The sequence below is a fragment of the Sclerotinia sclerotiorum genome, genomic scaffold, assembly GCF_000146945.2.
Source record: "Sclerotinia sclerotiorum 1980 UF-70 scaffold_10 genomic scaffold, whole genome shotgun sequence".
Taxonomy (NCBI): domain Eukaryota; kingdom Fungi; phylum Ascomycota; class Leotiomycetes; order Helotiales; family Sclerotiniaceae; genus Sclerotinia; species Sclerotinia sclerotiorum.
This window is the reverse complement of record NW_001820826.1, coordinates 257,509-276,342: the sequence shown is the minus strand read 5'-3', so window position 1 is coordinate 276,342 and position 18,834 is coordinate 257,509. Positions and strand designations below refer to the sequence as shown.

At 44.2% G+C, this 18,834-nt stretch overlaps 7 protein-coding genes across 7 annotated transcripts; 5 read left to right on the top strand and 2 right to left on the bottom strand.

Annotated features, from left to right (window-relative positions):
- Positions 1-650: 650 nt before the first annotated feature.
- On the top strand, positions 651-2,538 carry SS1G_07626 (hypothetical protein; the record flags this gene model as incomplete). The annotated part of the gene is made up of 2 exons (XM_001590952.1): positions 651-846; positions 911-2,538. The coding sequence occupies 2 exons, from the start codon at positions 651-653 to the stop codon at positions 2,536-2,538; spliced, it is 1,824 nt and encodes a 607-aa protein (XP_001591002.1).
- Positions 2,539-4,405: 1,867 nt separating this feature from the next.
- On the top strand, positions 4,406-5,597 carry SS1G_07625 (predicted protein; the record flags this gene model as incomplete). The annotated part of the gene is made up of 2 exons (XM_001590951.1): positions 4,406-4,420; positions 4,548-5,597. 2 exons carry the CDS (start codon positions 4,406-4,408, stop codon positions 5,595-5,597), a joined length of 1,065 nt encoding a protein of 354 aa, XP_001591001.1.
- Positions 5,598-6,034: 437 nt separating this feature from the next.
- SS1G_07624 (predicted protein) lies at positions 6,035-6,856 on the top strand (the record flags this gene model as incomplete). Its single annotated transcript, XM_001590950.1, has 1 exon — positions 6,035-6,856. The coding sequence occupies one exon, from the start codon at positions 6,035-6,037 to the stop codon at positions 6,854-6,856; it is 822 nt and encodes a 273-aa protein (XP_001591000.1).
- A 1,502-nt stretch (positions 6,857-8,358) lies between these two features.
- On the bottom strand, positions 8,359-12,887 carry SS1G_07623 (hypothetical protein; the record flags this gene model as incomplete). The annotated part of the gene is made up of 3 exons (XM_001590949.1): positions 8,359-8,493; positions 8,608-12,177; positions 12,246-12,887. 3 exons carry the CDS (start codon positions 12,885-12,887, stop codon positions 8,359-8,361), a joined length of 4,347 nt encoding a protein of 1,448 aa, XP_001590999.1.
- Positions 12,888-14,397: 1,510 nt separating this feature from the next.
- On the top strand, positions 14,398-15,096 carry SS1G_07622 (predicted protein; the record flags this gene model as incomplete). The annotated part of the gene is made up of 2 exons (XM_001590948.1): positions 14,398-14,413; positions 14,897-15,096. 2 exons carry the CDS (start codon positions 14,398-14,400, stop codon positions 15,094-15,096), a joined length of 216 nt encoding a protein of 71 aa, XP_001590998.1.
- A 3-nt stretch (positions 15,097-15,099) lies between these two features.
- Positions 15,100-15,282, top strand: SS1G_07621 (predicted protein; the record flags this gene model as incomplete). Its single annotated transcript, XM_001590947.1, has 1 exon — positions 15,100-15,282. One exon carries the CDS (start codon positions 15,100-15,102, stop codon positions 15,280-15,282), a length of 183 nt encoding a protein of 60 aa, XP_001590997.1.
- A 1,181-nt stretch (positions 15,283-16,463) lies between these two features.
- On the bottom strand, positions 16,464-17,457 carry SS1G_07620 (predicted protein; the record flags this gene model as incomplete). Its single annotated transcript, XM_001590946.1, has 3 exons — positions 16,464-16,572; positions 17,296-17,345; positions 17,410-17,457. 3 exons carry the CDS (start codon positions 17,455-17,457, stop codon positions 16,464-16,466), a joined length of 207 nt encoding a protein of 68 aa, XP_001590996.1.
- Between the last annotated feature and the right edge of the window lie 1,377 nt (positions 17,458-18,834).

Here is an 18,834-nt window from a genome sequence, read left to right as displayed (position 1 = left end):
TTGTGCCGAGATAGGTAGTTTGATTCTCTACTGCTGGATCTCTTCTTCGTCCTCGAAAACTTGACACCACTCTACACTACTCGACACTACTCGACACCACTCACTTGTCGACTCCTCCAACCCAGAATGAATGGTACGGAGTGATTGAGAAGGATAGACGGTCAATAAGCATCGTTGTCAATATACTTACTGTATCTTACTTCGCTTCCAATCATCAGGAACTCCCAGTAATATTTCCATCGGGAAACACGTACCAGGTTATCATCCTCACCATCCTACCAACCCAAGCGTCCCCAGCTTAAGCTGAATGGTAGCCAACCAACAACACGGCCACTCCGACCTCGACACACATTGCAGTCAGATTGTTTGGGGAAGAAATGATTCATTCTTTCATCTTGTAACATCTGCAGTTATTTTTCACGATTACTTCAAGCCTCACGATACAGCAGAAGTTTGAAACATACATATCTAGGTAAGAATATGAATCGATAACGCATTGTCGCTCCCTTACTTTAATCTTCCGATACTCGTACCCATTAAACTGGGTGTCGGGAACAAAATTAACTTTCCGGCCACTGGGAGGTTTATTGCATTTAGGGCTAACAACGAGGATATAGCATATATAATAATTTTGATCAAAATCAGCAACAATGGCTGAACGAAACATTACTATCGCTTCAAATCACTTTAGAGGGAGTGTAGACTCCAATATGGCAGCGTCTACGTCTCCCAAAAGCATTCCCGAAATAATTACGAGGACGACCAAAGGAGGGAGGAAGCTTAGATATACCTTGACTGTAATTCAACAACCTGAGCGTGCTAGAGCTTGTGGTTCCGGAGCAAAGTGTATGCTAAATTTCTTTCGGTGAAGGAGTCAAAACATTGTTACCAAGACTAACAACGCTCTTAGCATCTGCCGATCGCCGCCCAGTCGATCCTCCTCCTGTCGTTCAACTTCGCATTCACGATGAAACAGAACCACGACAAGAGAAGGAGATAACCTTTCACTATAATGCAAACTTCTTTCTATTTGCAACTTTGGAGGTCGCTCGGCCAATCGCTCAAGGTCGTGTACAAACTTCGGCTCCTCAAGCACCTGTTTTGACGGGCATGCCAGTGTCTGGAATGGCATACTTGGATAGACCCAATGAAGCTGGATATTTTATTTTTCCTGATTTGTCTGTTCGACATGAGGGCCAGTACAAGTTGAGCTTCAATCTTTATGAGGAGACAAAAGAGGAGAAGGATGTCGATATCGAACCTTCGAATGACTCAAGCATGCGAAAGATGTCGAGCGCTGCGGCGGCCGCTGAATCCTCCTTTGATTGGCGTATGGAGCTTAAATCCGACCAATTTACTGTATACAGTGCAAAGAAGTTCCCTGGTCTCTCTGAAAGCACTGATCTGAGCAGGACGGTGGCGGAACAAGGTTGCCGAGTACGTATTAGACGTGATGTGAGGATGAGAAGAAGAGACACGAAGCCTGGAGGAGACTTTGGTGAAAACGAGGATGAATATCAACAGGGAAGGGCTACTTCGCCTACATTTGATTACGCCATCCAAGCTGCTAGACAGAGAGCTCTGAGTACAAGTGGTAACGAGGATCCACAACAGAGGCGTGGATCAGGTGAGATATCACCATACCGTTCGCCTGCTGCAGGTTCTCCATATCGTACACCTTCGCTTTCTCCATCGACGTCAAACGCACCCCTACCTGCTGGTGGACAGCTCCATTGGATGGCACAAGGCAGTGGATATGCTCCTGTACAGGCAATCCAACCTCCACCCCCGCCTCCACCTCCGCCTCCGCCTTCCTCATCCTATTCACAGCCGATATCGGTCGCCTACCCTAACCAAGGTCCATCGACACCATTCCGTCAGCAAGCTCTTCAAGGTCCACCTCCGCCACCCCCAGGAAGTTACAGTGGGTTCGAGGAGAGGCAGTCCTTTAGTCAATTTCGTCCTCCTGCCAATCCTCCTCAACCACAGTCGTATGATCCAGACTACCGGAGAATGTCTTTTGCATACCAAATGTCCAATGCATCTCAAGGTTCCCAACCTACCACTCCTGCTGTTCAAAATTCTACCTACAGCCAGCAATCTATGGAACCTACTTATAGCCGTAATCCTTCTTCTGCGTACTCAAATAGCTATCAGGATTCTGTCGCTCTCGCACCATTGCGAGCTGAGCAGCCGACAGCTATGTCCCCGCTTGCCCCAGTAACTTCTATGATCCGTGGACCACCAAGCCTGGCGCCCATGCCAAGTATTGGATTAAGCAACAACTATAATAAGCTAGAGAGATCTGGGTCATATAGCCAATATCCTCCGATTGAAGCAGAGCCACCAAGATCAGCCAATAAGAGAAGCTACAGTGATGTTTTCATCACCCCTAGTGAATCATTGTACAACGGTAGACGACCAAGCGCCATTAGTCAACGAGAAGAAGATGAGGAGGAACAAAGGTTCAGAGATCAAATGACTTACAGGCGAGCTAATGGCAGCTTCCAACGGAAACCGGCTCCTAACCTCAACTAAATGTCAACATTGAGCTCAAGGGCCGGGATGGGTGTCAACCATGTTTATAGCAAAGGCGTTTGATGATTTGATTTTCTACACGCCATCGAGTTTTTCATTATTACTTTTTTCAGTATACGATTTTGGACCAGATTTTTACGATACCAATTTGTCGGGGACATGAGCTCCCATATACCTTTCTTATTCTTCCACGACTCGCGGTGGTGTTGTTTGCGCGTGTTTTTACACGCTTCTGGAAAAGCATACATGGAATTTCTCCTTACGATATCTAGATTGCAGAAAGCATTGACTTTCTTCCCCTTTTAGTTTTGCTTTGTTTTATTGGTACCTGCTTTGAGCACCCTTGGGGAATTTTTGACCTGGAGGATGAGATGACGAGTGGAGCGGGTTTGAAGAAGCATTCTGTAATTTATGGGCTTGGAAATGGGAGAAAGGGGTTCCTTTAGCAGATGGGAATGGAGTGAAAATGGATTGCAATCAGTTGAATACCCTACCTATCTAAATGAAATGAAAAGACTGGAATTGGAGAAGAATTTTACACCATGGATATTGATGCTTATATATATATATATATTGAATTGTTTAAATGAGTAAATTGTGCAATCTGTATATAGCTTACATCCCTACCTATTATGAATGAAATCCCTTTTTTCCCCTCTCATCCTGGATCCATTACTAAGTTCACGGCGATCTTCCAAGCCACCAATGAATGAATGAATGAATGAATGAATTGGCCCCATGAATTTCCGGGCTGAAGCTGTTACCATAGATACGATGCAGGTACAATGTGTATATGTATGTACTCCAGCTCTTAGCCAATCTACTAATGCTTGACATACACACAGTTTAGATGTGAAAATGGTTGACTTACAGGAGATCTTCGAGGGGGTTGGAAACGTGGAGGGAGGTTATTTGTGTGGCGGGTATGGACGTGTTGCCCCTGGAAGCACCAAGGAATACTGTGCCTGTACCTGATGACTTACTTTTAGGTAAGGTTTAAGGTTTGAGGTTTGTTTGTTTGTGTTGCAGGGTGGATTTTGGAGGAATGGATTAGGAGGGATGTATGTGTAGGTTTGTATTGTATGTCTGTGTTTGTATATCTTGATACTGTATGCTGATGTTATAAAGTAGAATCTTTTATCTGTAACAAGTAATTATTATAAAAGGAGATCATAATACCGTAAAATACTCACCAGTTTAAAGTTTCCTACTAAGCGCGGGGGAAAAAAGGGTGTGAAAAATGAGTTTGATTCGAGTGGCTGGGATTGAACCCCGTGTAGACCTGCTCAATTGTACATTAAACTATTTTCTTGGCAACGGTTTCTCGGTTTGTTGACACAAGTTACCTAGTAGTTACATCCTATTTTTTGTTTACTTTCTGCTCAAAAGAGTCCAAACGCAAAAAGAAGAAAAGAAAGAAGAAAGTTCTCAACTCAACAAACGTGTTCTGCGCGTTCATGCAGCGGTGAGACTAATTTTAACCACTCTAACTATTAACTCCGCATTTTGCTTTGCTATGCAACCGACCTGCATGTTTAGACAGCCATCAACAAAAGATTACTACGAATCACATCTCTCCCTCTCTTTAATGTGCGAAATCTTCTTCGACTTATTGGGAAAGCTAGTAAGACATTCTGACACGCTACTTTAAGGTACCCGAAAATAGAGGTGCATATTCAATTCATATTAATCACTTCGATCTTCCCCCCCATTTCAGCTCTCTTTTTCGATCTTCTTTCTTCTTTGCGACTTTCCCCTTCTCCTCCTCTCCTCCTTTCTTTTCCTTTGTGGAGTCCCGCGGAGAGATCCATTTGATTGTACGCGTCAATGTCACCGTGTTATTAAATACGCTCTCGAGGATTGGCAAATGGCGAGTTACAAGGTTAGTTTTCATCCATCTCAAGATCCATAATTCAACCTCGATTGATTGCATGCACCTTCCCTACTTCCGAGGACGATCTTATAGCCTTCCTCGAGGCATAACAATTACTAATTATTTATCTCATCAGACTCCTCGTCGCCAGTCGATGGATCATCCTATGGACGAAAGTCCGTTTGATGATCGTACCTATTCCATCGATTCGAAAACGGGCTCGAAAAGATTGTACAGTGATCGCAATGCTCGACCGACGATTCTGGTAGATGATGGTGAAGGTGGAAAGTATCTGGGTCCTGCTTTCGATCATGATGAAGAATATCCAGATGGGAAGCGTCACCGCTCGGAAAATTGGCCTTTGCCTCCGGAGCCTGTTCAGCAGGGAAATCCTCCGCCTCGAAACGCTTCACGCGCTCGCAGTCGAACTAGTCATAGAAGTCGAAGATCTACAGCGTCGCCTTCACCTGCTCGCCCTAATCTCCATAGATCTCGTCCCTCACGATTTTTGGAAGGTAGTATGAATGATAAAGTCAGTAAGATACCACCCACACCATACCTTTTCCATGAAGAAGAGCTTCGGGAGCGTTACATTGAGGATGAGCTTATGGGAAGGAATGATCGGGCGACTCCAGGTACGAAGATGTGGAAGCAAGCGTTTATGCAACATTCAAATAAATCTATGGGTGCGGAATCGTCACTCGCAGCAATGTCGGATACGTCTCGACAATCATCTATATTTCGATTCGGTAGTAAGCTTGCAGCTTCAATCAAACCATCCAATTGGAAGATCTTTTCAAAGCCGCAGAAAATCGTAGAGGAGACGCCCCAGCAAAGAGCTGTACGAGAGCGCCAAGAGAAGGCGGAGAAGATGTATCACGAATTGAAGGCGAATGGCTTCTTTCGAGATGGTGCAATTGTTCAACAGCCGGGTTTCAGACCTCTCAGACATTCTATGGATCAAGCACCACGATTCAAGCATGATTCTGGAGTCGAGTTGAATGATAAATACCATTCGAGAGAAAATTCGCCCATGGAGGACAAGAGACAGGCCAGACCTGTCACCAGTACTCAAGACTTCTACCATGACAGTCCCGCCTCTAAATTCTCGGCTCCGGTTGGAGCTTCAACTCCTCAAAGTGTTTCCACCGAAAGACACCATCGATGTCGAACCTCAGAAAGATGACAAGCAGAGAGTGGATGTCGCGGCCTGCATTGCCTGAACATTCTCGATCTGTGAGAAAAGTACCGTCGAGAAAGGAGTTTCAAAGACAGCAGAAACTAGTTAAGCGTGTTAGTGATTTGGAGACGAAGCTTGAAGACGCTCGACGTCAATTAACGGAGACTTTCGCGGAGCCGCTTGCTGAGGAACAGATATACCAGCCCCCTGATTTTCAACAAAGTCAATCTCACCAACCATCATACCAGCAACCATACCATCAACAGGCATCACGTCCACTACCTCCCCCATCCGACCGATATGGTAGAACGCGTTTTGTACCTGGTGCTCTAGCGACCCTTCCTTCTGAGCGACTTTTAAGCGGCTACGTTGATCCTGAAGCAAACTTCAATAACGATGAGGATTACCACAACATTGGAAAAGCTATTACAACACGAGATAGCATGGATCATATTTCGACTGGGCCAACTGATTTGTTCAAGACGAATCAGCTTCGTAGTGTACAAGCGGGCCAGGCTTCCACTACAGTGCCAGAAGAGGGGTCAGAATATGTGCTATCTAGCATTGAATCTGATACCGATATGTCTGACAGCTACCATCCCCAAGGTTTTATCACTGGCGGATCTGCTGCTGGTGCCAAGATGGCGGTTGAAGTCAAGTCCACAACTTCGCGTGTTCTTTCACAACAAGCCAGTGTTGAAGAGGCAAAGGCTGGTCGACCTCGCGCAATAAAGAAGAAAAAGATTGCTGAGAAAGATAGTGCCTTTAGACCCACACCCGAATCCGAATCTGATTCCGATCACGATATCATACCGCTCAAGAAGGTGAGAAGTAGCCGAACCCGGAAATTAATCAATGAGAAAAGTCCTTACACCGGCCCTTCTACCCCCGAAAAGAGAGTTGTCTCGGACAATGCTCGCAATCCAACAGCCCGACATCCTGCTCCTGGTCATGAAACCGAGAGACCCAGAAGCATTCTCGTGAAACTCAGGATTCCCAAGGATGCGCCTCCCGCCAAGACTGATGGTGATTTCCTCAGCTATACTAAGCCGAGGGAATCTCTATCTCAACAATCTCAATACAACGCTGACGATCGAGAACCCATTTCCGCAAATGACTTTTACGGAGCTCCCCCGGTACCCAGAATCCCCCAACATGTCCGCCTCCCCAGTGGTGAAATGCTTCATACCAGGAATTCCAGACCGCAACGAACACAAACGACCAAAGAACCCGGAGACTGGCCTGAAGATCTCGAGATCTTTTAAATGATTCTCCGATCCATACACGCCATGCTTTAAATACAACTAGCTACATACAGAACCTACGAGGAAAATACCCCAGCAAAAGCAACAATTTAACATTCACCCGAATGTGTTACGACTTTACGACAGACATGATGATTTGATATTGTACTAATTCTACGAAATTCATTTACGACCCCTACGCTTCTTTTTAACGGCAATACACCTAATAATATTTTGATTCAATTTTTCTTTAATTTTTCTTTTGTTCACATCTCTTGACTCTTTTACGACTGATATGAGAAAAACGTTTGTTTATTTTGCCTATTTGCAAGGGCATCATTGCATTCATTCGCATAGCATAACATAGGTAGTCAAAGTGAGTTGAGCGAGCACTTTTAGTCTTTGGACATTTTAATGCATGTGCATTTTCAAGGCGAGTAATTTGAGGAGAGTGGAGGATAGAAGGGCTGGATCGGGGATGGGGTTGGGATTGGGTGGGAAGGAAAGGAAAGGGAACGGGAGGGGTAGAATGGAATGGAATGGATGGAAATGGAATACCTGGCAATTTTTCTATTCTTCAAAGGAATGGATTTCCTTTCTCGTCTCCCCCGAGGTTCAACTCGAATTGGAGTGGAGGTCTTTTCATTGTATTTCAGATGGTTGTTGATATGAATATGGTATGGACGGTGTATTTCAAATTTATCATTTGCACTACTACTACTACTACTATCTCTCTCTTCTAACCACCTACCTACCTACTTACTTAACTAGCTACCTAATACGATTCGATATATCGTGATAATCTCTCTCCATGCATCCATCCATTAGTACATTAAATACCTAGACTATTCCAGAAGAACAAATACCGAATGTTGATAAATAAAAAGCAAAAAAAAAAAAAAAGAAAAAAGGTTCCACTTCCACTTCCACTTCCCACTTCCAACTTCCCACTTTATGATGGGAATCGGGATCCCGCTGGTGAATGAATGAATGCATGCATGCATGATATGACTAACTGAACTGGACTGAACGCAACGGAACTGAACTACATGGCTTGCCTCATCCTATCTTCCAAGATATCTCATCCGCTGGATCAAACAAACAATTGAGATTTTCATCTTTCATTTTTATTCTTATCCATCCATATATCCATATATCCATTCATTCATCATTCCAATGCATCTATCATAGTTACCCATTCCTTTCATTTCATCCGTCCTTCCATCCATCCTTCCTATAACTATCCCATACAGGTAAAGCCCAGAAACCAGCCAATCCCAAGCAAGCAAGCAAGCAGCCATCATACTACCATCAAAGCAAAATCAAAATCAAAATCATCATGAACGCTAAAACGCATAATAAACAAAGTACTAGAGATCCAACCTTTCTGGGGTAAAGGCGATCGAGGGGTAACCTGACGTGACGTGGGATGAATAAAAAGATATAAAAAACGTGAGCCAAAAAAAAAAGACAGAAGAGAGGCTAGCCAGTATCAGGGAAGATGCTGTGATTTTTACAAGCAATTATGATACTTCCATCACACGCCCCTGATTTTGGTTTCGATCTGTGAGAGAGTTGAAAACATAAGATGCACGGGACCAAACAGCAGGGATGCGAGTGTGGAATGTAGCGAGCATCATTACGAGGAGTAAGGGGATCTGTGGGGAGAATTGTTAGTCTGGAAATGTTTTTGGATGAATGTTGAAATGACAGTGGATGGAAGGAGAAAAGTGTGACGAGAACAAGAAAAGGTAACGTAAACAAGAACATACCCAGATAAGAAATAGTTTCCTATCACTCCTAACCCTCTTCAATTTCGCTTGACGTAGCAATTGTATTTGGTTCTGTTGCTCCACCGTAACTACTTCCTTTCCGCCGATTCTAAGGGTGCCCATAGGCATTGGTCTCCTAATCATAGCAGCTGTTGAACTTTCTGCGTGGACTACAGATGTCGCTGCTTCAACCTGTGTTTCCATTTGATCGAAGACTTGAGTACATTTGTTGTCTGCGATGGTGTCCGCAACTGCCTGTTCTGCGGAAGCTCGTTTCACATCCATATCATTTTGTGGGAAGATGTCTTCGTACGCGGGTGGTGCAGCAGCTACGTTACCGGAGAAAAGATCCCACCATTTGTTACCTTGTTCCTTGGCGCCCTCTTGACGGTTAGGACTGTCCGGACGGCTGGCGATGCGACGGGCCATTGGGCTTGGTAGATAAGCTTGGTACCCTGGAAGGTTTGCAAGAGTAGGCATTTGAGGCATTTGAGGCATCTGAGGTAGGGTTGGGAGACCAAGATGCATACCATTGTGGAAGCTTTGTTGTAGATGCTGCATCTGAGCTGTGAATTGTGTGAATTGCGCGAACATCTGGTCTCGGATTGCGGTCATGGCTAATGTTGGAGACGCCAATCCTTCATCTGCTTCGACCTCAGGAAGTTCCAAAACAGGGGTTTTAGTTGCTTCAATAGCATCATTCGATATTTTCCCTGCAGTTGACCCCCTAGATTGCCTACTCCGCATCAAGAATGCACCGTCAGCCTCGGTTTCAACATCGGCGTCCTCGTCCTCATATTCGTTGCTATCCTCGTCGTCACTATCGCTGATGCCACTTTCATTAGGTATCTCTGCATTTGGCGGTTGCCATAATGATCGTAATGATGTGGCACTGCTGGTTCTACTTTTCAATGAAGAACCACTTCGTCTCCTTGAATGATGTTCCACTCTGCGAATGGCACGATGGACTTCCTCGGAAGCTGTCATATCTGCAGGAGCATATCCTTGGAGACTTCTAATCAATGGATCGGCACCACTGAGGATGAGTCGTCGAACAATTTGTGGGTGGTTATGAAGAGCAGCGAAGTGCATAGGCGTGAATCCACCTTTGTCTCGTGGTTCGCAATTCACGTTTCGTGCCAATAAAGCAGCGACGAAGCGGTGAAGTCCCATTGAACAAGCGAGGTGAAGCATTGTTTGCCCAGAGGTTCTACGTAGGTTAAATCGCGGCTTGGTCGGACTATCATCGAGATCAATAAGATCCAGACATCTCAATAGTGTCGCTTCAACATCGACGCCAAAACTTGCCGCATTGAATCCGCCACCATGTTGTGAGGATCCACCTCCGCTCGGCGGAGATTGGCCTGATGGTGCTCCCCAAGGACCATCCACAATTCTTCTAGCAAGATCACGCACGTCTTCCATTTTGCCGGTCATCTTATGACCTAATACGGCTAGAGCTGTTCTAATGATCTGTTGTTCATCGTCATCAACATATTTGAAGAATGCCGTTTGTTTTGGCATTGGTGGTGTTGGATATTGCTGCCTTTGTTGATGCTGGTGTGTGAACGTGACCGACACGGTACCGGCAATGGCAGACGGGGGCAAAAGACATACTAAAGACGTCTCACCCCAGAATGTCGTCGTTGTTGCTTTAGCATCACCGAACATGACTTCCAACCCTTGAGAAAATCCACTACCCAAGCAGGTAACTTCTATTCCTCCAGCCTTCGGTCCCTCGTTTGGTATCAGTTTATGAATCACAGGTGGCCGCTGTGGGCTCAGACTCATGGGCATGCCATATATTCCATTGGCCGCAGCTTGTGCCATCTGAGCTTGCTGCTGCTGTTGCTGATAAATTTGGACATTATTGCGCATACCATTCGGACTCGGGGCGCGGCTAGGATGCGCTGAAGGAGGCGCCGAAAAGAGTTGATGCATGACCAAATTGTCCGTTGATTGAGGTCGATGGCCATGCGGGATAAATAATTGATCATTGCTATTCGGAGTAGGAGGACCTGTGTTGAAATGCGACGGAAATTGTTGCACTGGAACAGGCTGACAGAATGGGTGCTCATTTGGTGGGAAATTTGGAAGATTTGGTGTAAATGGTGATGGTATAGCAGAAGTGGTGGCGTTGGTAGAAACATGTGGTCCAACGCTCATCCCCAGCTGCCCGGTCTCTAATTTAGTCATTGCTAAACCAGTGGGAACCTTACCAGAAGAACTGGCCTTGCGTTTTTTAGACAATGGAGCGCCAGATGGGGTCAAAGGCGATGCTTGTGGCGATATCTGCCGAGTTGGGATCGCAGTAGAAATTGCTTGAGGTGGATTAGGTGCTGGATAAGTCACTGGCTGTGGGTATGGCATGAAATTCTGTGGTAGGCTCTGAAGATCCGGCGCGGATGGTGAAACACGGAAAGGAGGCATACCGGGAACAGGACCAGACGCCATATCAAAGTTTCTTTCATTCGAATACGGAGTCGAACCTGGATATATTTGTCCATCGGTCGCACCAGACACCTGCCCAGAAATGGGTAATAAGTTATGCGTCTTGTGATCATCTGTAATCATAATCGAAGAGGTGATAGCTTGTGCAACCAGGCGGTCTTGATAGTCCTTGATAGTAAAAATAACTCGAAATCCAATTTTTTCATTTTGATGTCGACAATAACATGCGATTCGCATCGGAGCATCAACTTGCATGGCACCATCAGGTACGATAGGTTCAGGCCGGTCACCAGTGGCTTCCGATGGTGGTTGACTTGTGGGCGATTGCCAGTCCTTGATTTCGTGAGTATTGAATACGATGACTCGCTTGGCCTCGTCTTTATGCCATGATTCTTCTTCCTCGACCTTCTTTATCTTCTTTCGAGCAGCCCTTTTCCTCTCACGTGTAATGCAGCCACTACATATCAAGACTTCGCCCCCGTTCAACGGTTTTCTTTCATCATCTTCATCAGATCCACTGTCCGACGAGTGACTTGGAGAATCTTCAGGCGCCGCCGCTCTTTCTAAGGCCTTTCGGAGAATCTCGGGATTTTCCATTGCACTAGAACAGACCAACATGGTATAAAGCTCCAAAGTGTCCGGCGAGCGTTCGGGGGGAGGTTTGACGAGAAGTTTGGGTTTCGAAATAGTTTGTGTTGGAAGATGGAGCTTGGTAACACCTTGGGGAACAGGGAAAAGTGTCATTTTGATGGGGATCTGAGTCTCAACGCGCGACTTCAATGGTGTGGGGTGTAATGTCAAAATCGGCTTCGTATATGATGCAACCGGATTCTGGCGGCCCTTGTATTGAGGCGTGTTTTGGAATGACATGGTATTAAACTGGACTTGAGTTCTCATCATGTTATGAGGTAAATCCATGCTATTTGTCCAAGGAGGAAGACCATGAGCCCCACTGGGCATTGCGCCAGACATAAATTCAAGCCCAGCATTGGGCGACGGAGAGTTGGTGAATAAGTTATGTGCAGGGGACGACGCTTGACTTGTCGATGCTGCGGACAAGGGCGACGTTTCCCGTGAACCCATATGATATCCATTTGTAGAGTGTACTGCGGAATGTTGCTGCCGTTGGTGAACACGTTAGTACATTTGTATATTGGAAACGTAACAGTGAGTAAAAATTGACCTACAGAATTTGATTTGTTATGATTCCTGAACTTTTTCCTAACGATTGGTGATATCTTGCGCGGGGTATCATGCTTGATAGTCGGCATTTCTGGTGATTCCATATCCATTGTTATCGCAAAAGGACTTGGGCTACTCGACGCGCTGTCGAAGTCGAAATCATTTTCCATGCTCTTGTCATTGAACCCAAAATTGTTAATCATTGCTGACGGATTGATGGTTCCATTTCCAGGGTAGTCATCAAAAGTCGAAATGCTCTCCCCTTTGATCATATCGTCGCCCTTCCAATCTCCCATGTCTACGTCATCCCCAATCATTGCGGCCCCTGAATTCAAAGCAGATCGTGACGAATCCGAACTAGACTTTCTGTTATATTCCATCGAATCGGAAGTAGAGCTTTGGGACGAGCCAGCCGGTGAGGCTGTCGATGGAGCTGACAAAGGCGCCTGCAGTATCGTCGTGTTAATGAACGATGGTTGTTCAGGACTTTTGTGGCCCGCAACACTTGGTGTTGCATATGCTGAATAGTAAGGGGGTGAGTCGTGTGAGAATTCCTCGAAGAGGTTGTTTGGACTATAGGTTGTCTCAAAGGGTAAATGTGAACTATCGAGGAATTCGAAATCGGGATCAGAGTCCGCTCCCGACATATCTGGATTGAGAATGAACGGCGGCGAGGTTGCAGATACAGGTTCTTGCATGGCCTCTCGTATGTAAAGCAAGGCTCTTCAAATGGTACTGTATATCCTTACGCGGAGAGGATCTGTGAGGACCCCGGTCCGGAGAATGGCAAATCCTAGGCGCAAGATAATCGACCTGGCGATAACTTCTATCCTGACTGTATCAATACTATCGTAACATTATTTGCTACCCTCTTCGACTGTATGTAATAGGTAAACAAGTAGCTGTGGTCGTATGGAGTCGGACGAAGATCGTTGCCGCCAAGTGAGGTGTGCGTCAAAAGACAGGAAGTAAAAAGCCGATGAAAGATTTGCTTGGGTGGTATTAGAACTGTTGCGTCGAAAGTAGCGTCACTCAAAAGGGTATCTTAAATGCAAATTGAGCAGCGATTTGTGGAAAGGGCAAAGATAAAAAGGTACAGGATACGAAGTTGTGAGGGCTAGGTCGTATGTACTTTGTAAAGCACCAGGTGGAGTACAATACTACTTCTGCACTGGTCACCAGTTTGGTCGATGTTGATCCTCGTCTTTTATGTAATCCTCAGGCTGAAGTTATCCACGAAAACTTCGAACAATATCGCTAACCGGGTCCCTCTTTGCTTGTGCAGCATGTAGATGTATTCATGTCACGTACGTACTCTCATAGGTGCTTGCTAGTTGAGGAGAAAGCGGAGAAAGAGGTCGGAATTAAACACCACAGTGAATGTGAATATACTGTAGAGGGCCATTCAATAATGAAGTTGCAAAGTGAATTAATTGATTAACCTTACTGGTTTTTCACATCGCTATCATTTTCCCAACAAATAGGTGGTAGGTGACCTCAACTGGCGGTGATGCTTCTGGGGGCCATGGGGTATGATTACTAGGTATCTACCAATTATTACACAGAAAAGACCTCGCCAAAATGCTTTTTACTCCAATGAGATCACACTTCCTCCTTCATCATGTACCATGCATGATATTGCTCTTTTGTCTTCCTACCTAGGTACACAACCTTTCTCAAAAATTCAGATACTCTACTTCATTCCACATCGCCTCCACAATTCATGCTTGATTTCTTCGACAATTCAATACAGATGCAGACTGAAGATAAACAACCCACGCACAAGAGGAAGAGATGGTCGATAGGGAGACAGGGTTTCGTTGACAACTGGTGCAGGAAAAGGGTTGGAACTTGGATAGCATGAAGTTGCATGGATAAACATGGATAACGTGCGAGCAAGGTTTAAGAATCTGGCAAACAAAAATAAGAGAAGAGATTGATGGAGAGCGAGGGGCTTGATGCATGATTGCGATTACGGACCTCAATTTTTCTGGAAAGGTTCAACCCTCTTTGGCCTGGGGCTGCGCGCAAGCAAAGAAGATAAAGACTGTGCCGATTCTTCCCTTCTCCCTATAATTGGCACCACCTTCGTCTTCAAGTGAATACCATTGTCATCATATCATCCGCTTTGGAAATAGCTAGGAGCGTGGCTTGCATATGGACGCGCGCCAAGGTATGTATATGCCATGGCATGATCTTTGTCTTTTACCCCCAACCACTTGCATGCGAGACTCTAAGTAGTCATCAAAGTTGGATTGTTCCACAACGAGTCGCCTATGGTGAAGCGTTTATGTCGCCAGTTTCACGGGGGAAAAGCTAGTCCATTTTACTGTTTCGAAGCAAGGGCATGCTTGACTGGGGTCGTGTAGTATGTATCATTGTATTAGAATAGGACGAGTGCCTTTCTTTTGATTTTGCCTCGATTTATTACACGTTTGCTTTGAAAGTCTATGGTTTGATTTGTCAGCTGTCTTGGTGTTGATTCCTCCCATTCTAAGGAAGTCGTTTTATGCGGGGAATACGCCCCAGCATTTTATGATGTTCCCCATTTCTCATGCGGGTCATGGCATTCCTGTTATCAATTCAATTAAAGCAACATACACTATTAGATACATATCATGGTATTCCTGGTACTAAATCAATCAATCTCGCATAGCTGACCGCTGCATTTCCATCCGCTGTGCAGTTCTACCCGCGAACAGCATTGACGATGCAAGATTCCTCGAGGGTTTGAGGGGAGGCGAGTACCTTGGATCGGTGAATGAGGTATATCTCGTGTACTATGCATTTCTTAGTACCCCCACGGCTAAAGGCATTGATATTGTTTTGGACGATTCAGAGTTAAGGAGTTTCTAAACTATGCTGTTTGGGTGGCTTCTACATGATACCAATAAAGCGAGTCGACCTTCTTTGGTCCAACCCCCTTACTTGAAGGGATTGGGCCCTCCGTTTGTGGTCAATGAGCACTCTATCGGCATGGCGGCAATAATCGCCCTTGCATCTAGCACCCGAGCCGAAGTTACATACATCAAACCCCATTAGCCAAAGATCGTTGTCCGCCTTAGTATCTAACATGTGTGTTGAATTATATACGATTCACCGCCGTTCTATGTGGACAGTGCTCCCATTTGTTCAGTATATCGGTTTTGAGTGTTTTAAATTTAAACGTGTATGCCCACAAAAATATACAATGGTAGTTTTCGAGGCAAGAGCTGGAGCTACCTCGCTACTGCAAAGCCTCCTTAACTATGCTTTTGGATGTCTAATCCCAATCCCTTGGGGAAACAAAATTTGGATCATAGTCTAGATTAAGCTTCAGAATACAACACCATTTAATCTTTCATGTCTTCTCTGAGCTTATTTTTGTTGTGGTCACAGCATATTATGTCGAGGCTGGCTCAGTCAATATACCTTTTAATCGTGTTATTCACATATTTGCATGTATCGTTTTACAACTAGCTATCATCTAACAAATAACTACACAAAACACTTGAAGCAGCTGCTGGGAGCTCTCTAACGGCATCTCGGTACCGGTGGCTTATCTGATATAGGAAAACACCAAATGCACAACATCTTCATTGCAAGCCACCCCTCTCTTCTTTGCATTCCACTCTTCACTTACCCCCACGTCGTTCATTTCCTCGATTTTCAGTTTTCAGCTTCAAAATTTCCCTTCTCTTCTAGTTCTAGACCGTTCAATGTAGATCCTGTCCCCGCACTTGAAGATTGCCCCCATCGGGAGGTTGCAATTGTTACAGAGGCTAGCAGTTACATCTTCATCCGCGCCCAATGAAATGAGAATACATGTATCGACATTTATTCAAACCTGCTAATCACCGATCGCCACAATGCAATGATATAAGCAATAATCCGCCAATGCCATTAACTTCGATCCTACTTTCGTCTCGCCAGTGTTTCCAGTTGCAACATAATCAAAACATCAACAACAATACATATCCATTCTAACCATCCGCCAGTTTGTACCCAAACGATTCAACAGTGCCTGGTCTGCCAAAACACACATTGCACAGCGAATATCTCTGGGAGCTAGGATTCGTATTCAAATTGTAGATCAAATCACATACAGAACATGTTTATCTATCTTATCTAACTAACACAACAGCTCAATGACAATCTAAATACAATGTAGGTTTCAATCTATCTAGTTCCAAGTCCACAAACCAGAAGGTTTAATCATCATCTATCAAAGTAACGCTGTGTATTTACAGGATAGCTCGTTCAGCGTCTATCTCATTGAAGATCCCATCCCATTCTAGCCAAACAGCCATCTTGATTTCCAATCTCGGTTTTCCACACATGCACAGCGTGTTACTACATATACATATATATATCCACATGTGCATGGGTACTGCAACTATACACACAGTAAAGATAAAAGACAGTGCGTACCTATCGCGTCACAAAACTGCAGAAAGGAGAAAGAATCCTCAAACGAGTACCAAGAAATGGGATGCATGCAATACTGCAAGGTACAGGTATTTGACGACGAAACGGTCATGATGCAGCTTTGATAACAAGTTATTTCTCCTGAAGATTTTCAATGCCGGCCGGTCTATGTTGTGGTCCCGGCAGTAGGTGCCAGGATGGTCTTTTGCCCAATCATAAACCCCTTCATCAATGCAACCTTTCTTCAACGACCTCCATCTAACCCCCAGTCAAACCAATCATACTCACTCACCCCCTCCCCTTTTCCATATCGGGCACTACGACACTACCTGCACCGCATCCATCCAGCTCCCCTACCACAAAACCCATCTCATCTCTCCTCTCTTCGCACATTACCACACCATTCCATGCACAAGATGGAAATATATGGCATGGCTTGCATCACTACAATCAAAAGTGCAAACAAATTGCATGAACATTTATTTGCACTACACACAACACTCGCACACCACTCACATATATTCACCATACATAGACACATACATGACCATAAATCTAGCGCCTCTCTCGAATAACGCCAAGAAATTAATTATCCTGCCAAACAATGCCACAGTGTATACCAACCAATATACCGACCAATATACATACATACATACAGCCCATGAAGAAGTAACACCAAAACCAGCAATCAACGTTGCCTATGATTCAAGTACAAGTATACATACATACATACATACATATCTACAACATCTACGCACATACATACAGCGGAATAGACATCCGAATACCACGTCGGAGCTTCGTAGGCATAATAATCCGAAGCAATGGAACGGGAGAATAATACATACCTAGATAGATCCATACTAGAGGAAGATCATCATATATTGTAATACTGTTATATGTCAGGATTAAATATACTAAAGAATATTTTCAATATCTGCTTGCTCTGTACAGTGACTGTGTTGTTCGAATATTTATGGCCGTGCTACATATGTCTTGTCGATTGATTAGAACTAGGTACCTACCTACAACGGTACATAACTAACCCCCGCCACGTTATTTTACTCCCGTCTATCCATTCTTTCATTCATCTTATCTATCTATCTATCCATCTATCTGCTTCTGCATACATGCATACAAATATGTAGGATTACTAATCGTGAATTTTTTATACATACAGTGTACTCTATGATGTTGCACTCATTTATAGGTAGGTATCCTTACTCCATAGATTTCATCCATACCTAGTATACATATCCAAATTAAGACATTATAAATCTATAAAATTTCCTCTCGGTTTCGTATACTATATTATACTAGGTATTTATCATATCATAAATACCACCCAAACACCACCCTCAAAGAATAATCAATAATCTACAAATAACACCGGAGAGATGACTCCGAAAATCCTCTCACTCGCTATTCTTCTTTCTCTGCGCTCTTTTGCTTGTGATTATTATATCATGATTATTAATAAATAAATAAATAAATAAAATATTTTAAATTTTGAAGATTATATTTTAATTTTTAATTATTCTATATAATCATACCGATGTTACGAGGTTTGCCGTCTAGATCACGTGGAAGTGCTCTAGGCTCTCAAGGTGGTTTATAACTAGGCGTCAAGCAGGGACTTAAAGTAATGACAATAATGCAATTCGTAACTAATAGTAGAGTATACTAAATGATTGATCTTGAGCACGAAGCTCTATACAAAGGAAATCCATCTTGATTATATAGACCCTCGTGCCGTATGTCCCACCGTTCCCCTCGATTTAAATCGGTGGGACGAGTGGTACCACGTGACCCCTTGTTTAGTCATGTGATACGGGTTTTAGTCATAACTGAATACCGTCGTAACAACCGAGTAATTAAGTATAAAATAATCATAACCAAAAATACGATTTAAGCTAATTCATTAATATATATATAATCTTATATCTATATCTATCTATATATTAATATATTTTTCCCTGTTAATTTTGCTACAGTATATCCTAGCTTCTACTACCTAGTCCTCTCTCCCCCCCTTTGCCCTCCTCCTCTCTTTCATCCCTCCCCTCATCCCTCCCTCCAAACCTCACCTCCCCCAAAAGCGAGCTCCCTCCACACTCTCAATATTCTTTCAAAGTCTCAACACGCTGAAACAAGCTACATAAGATTACATACAACCAGCCAGCCAAT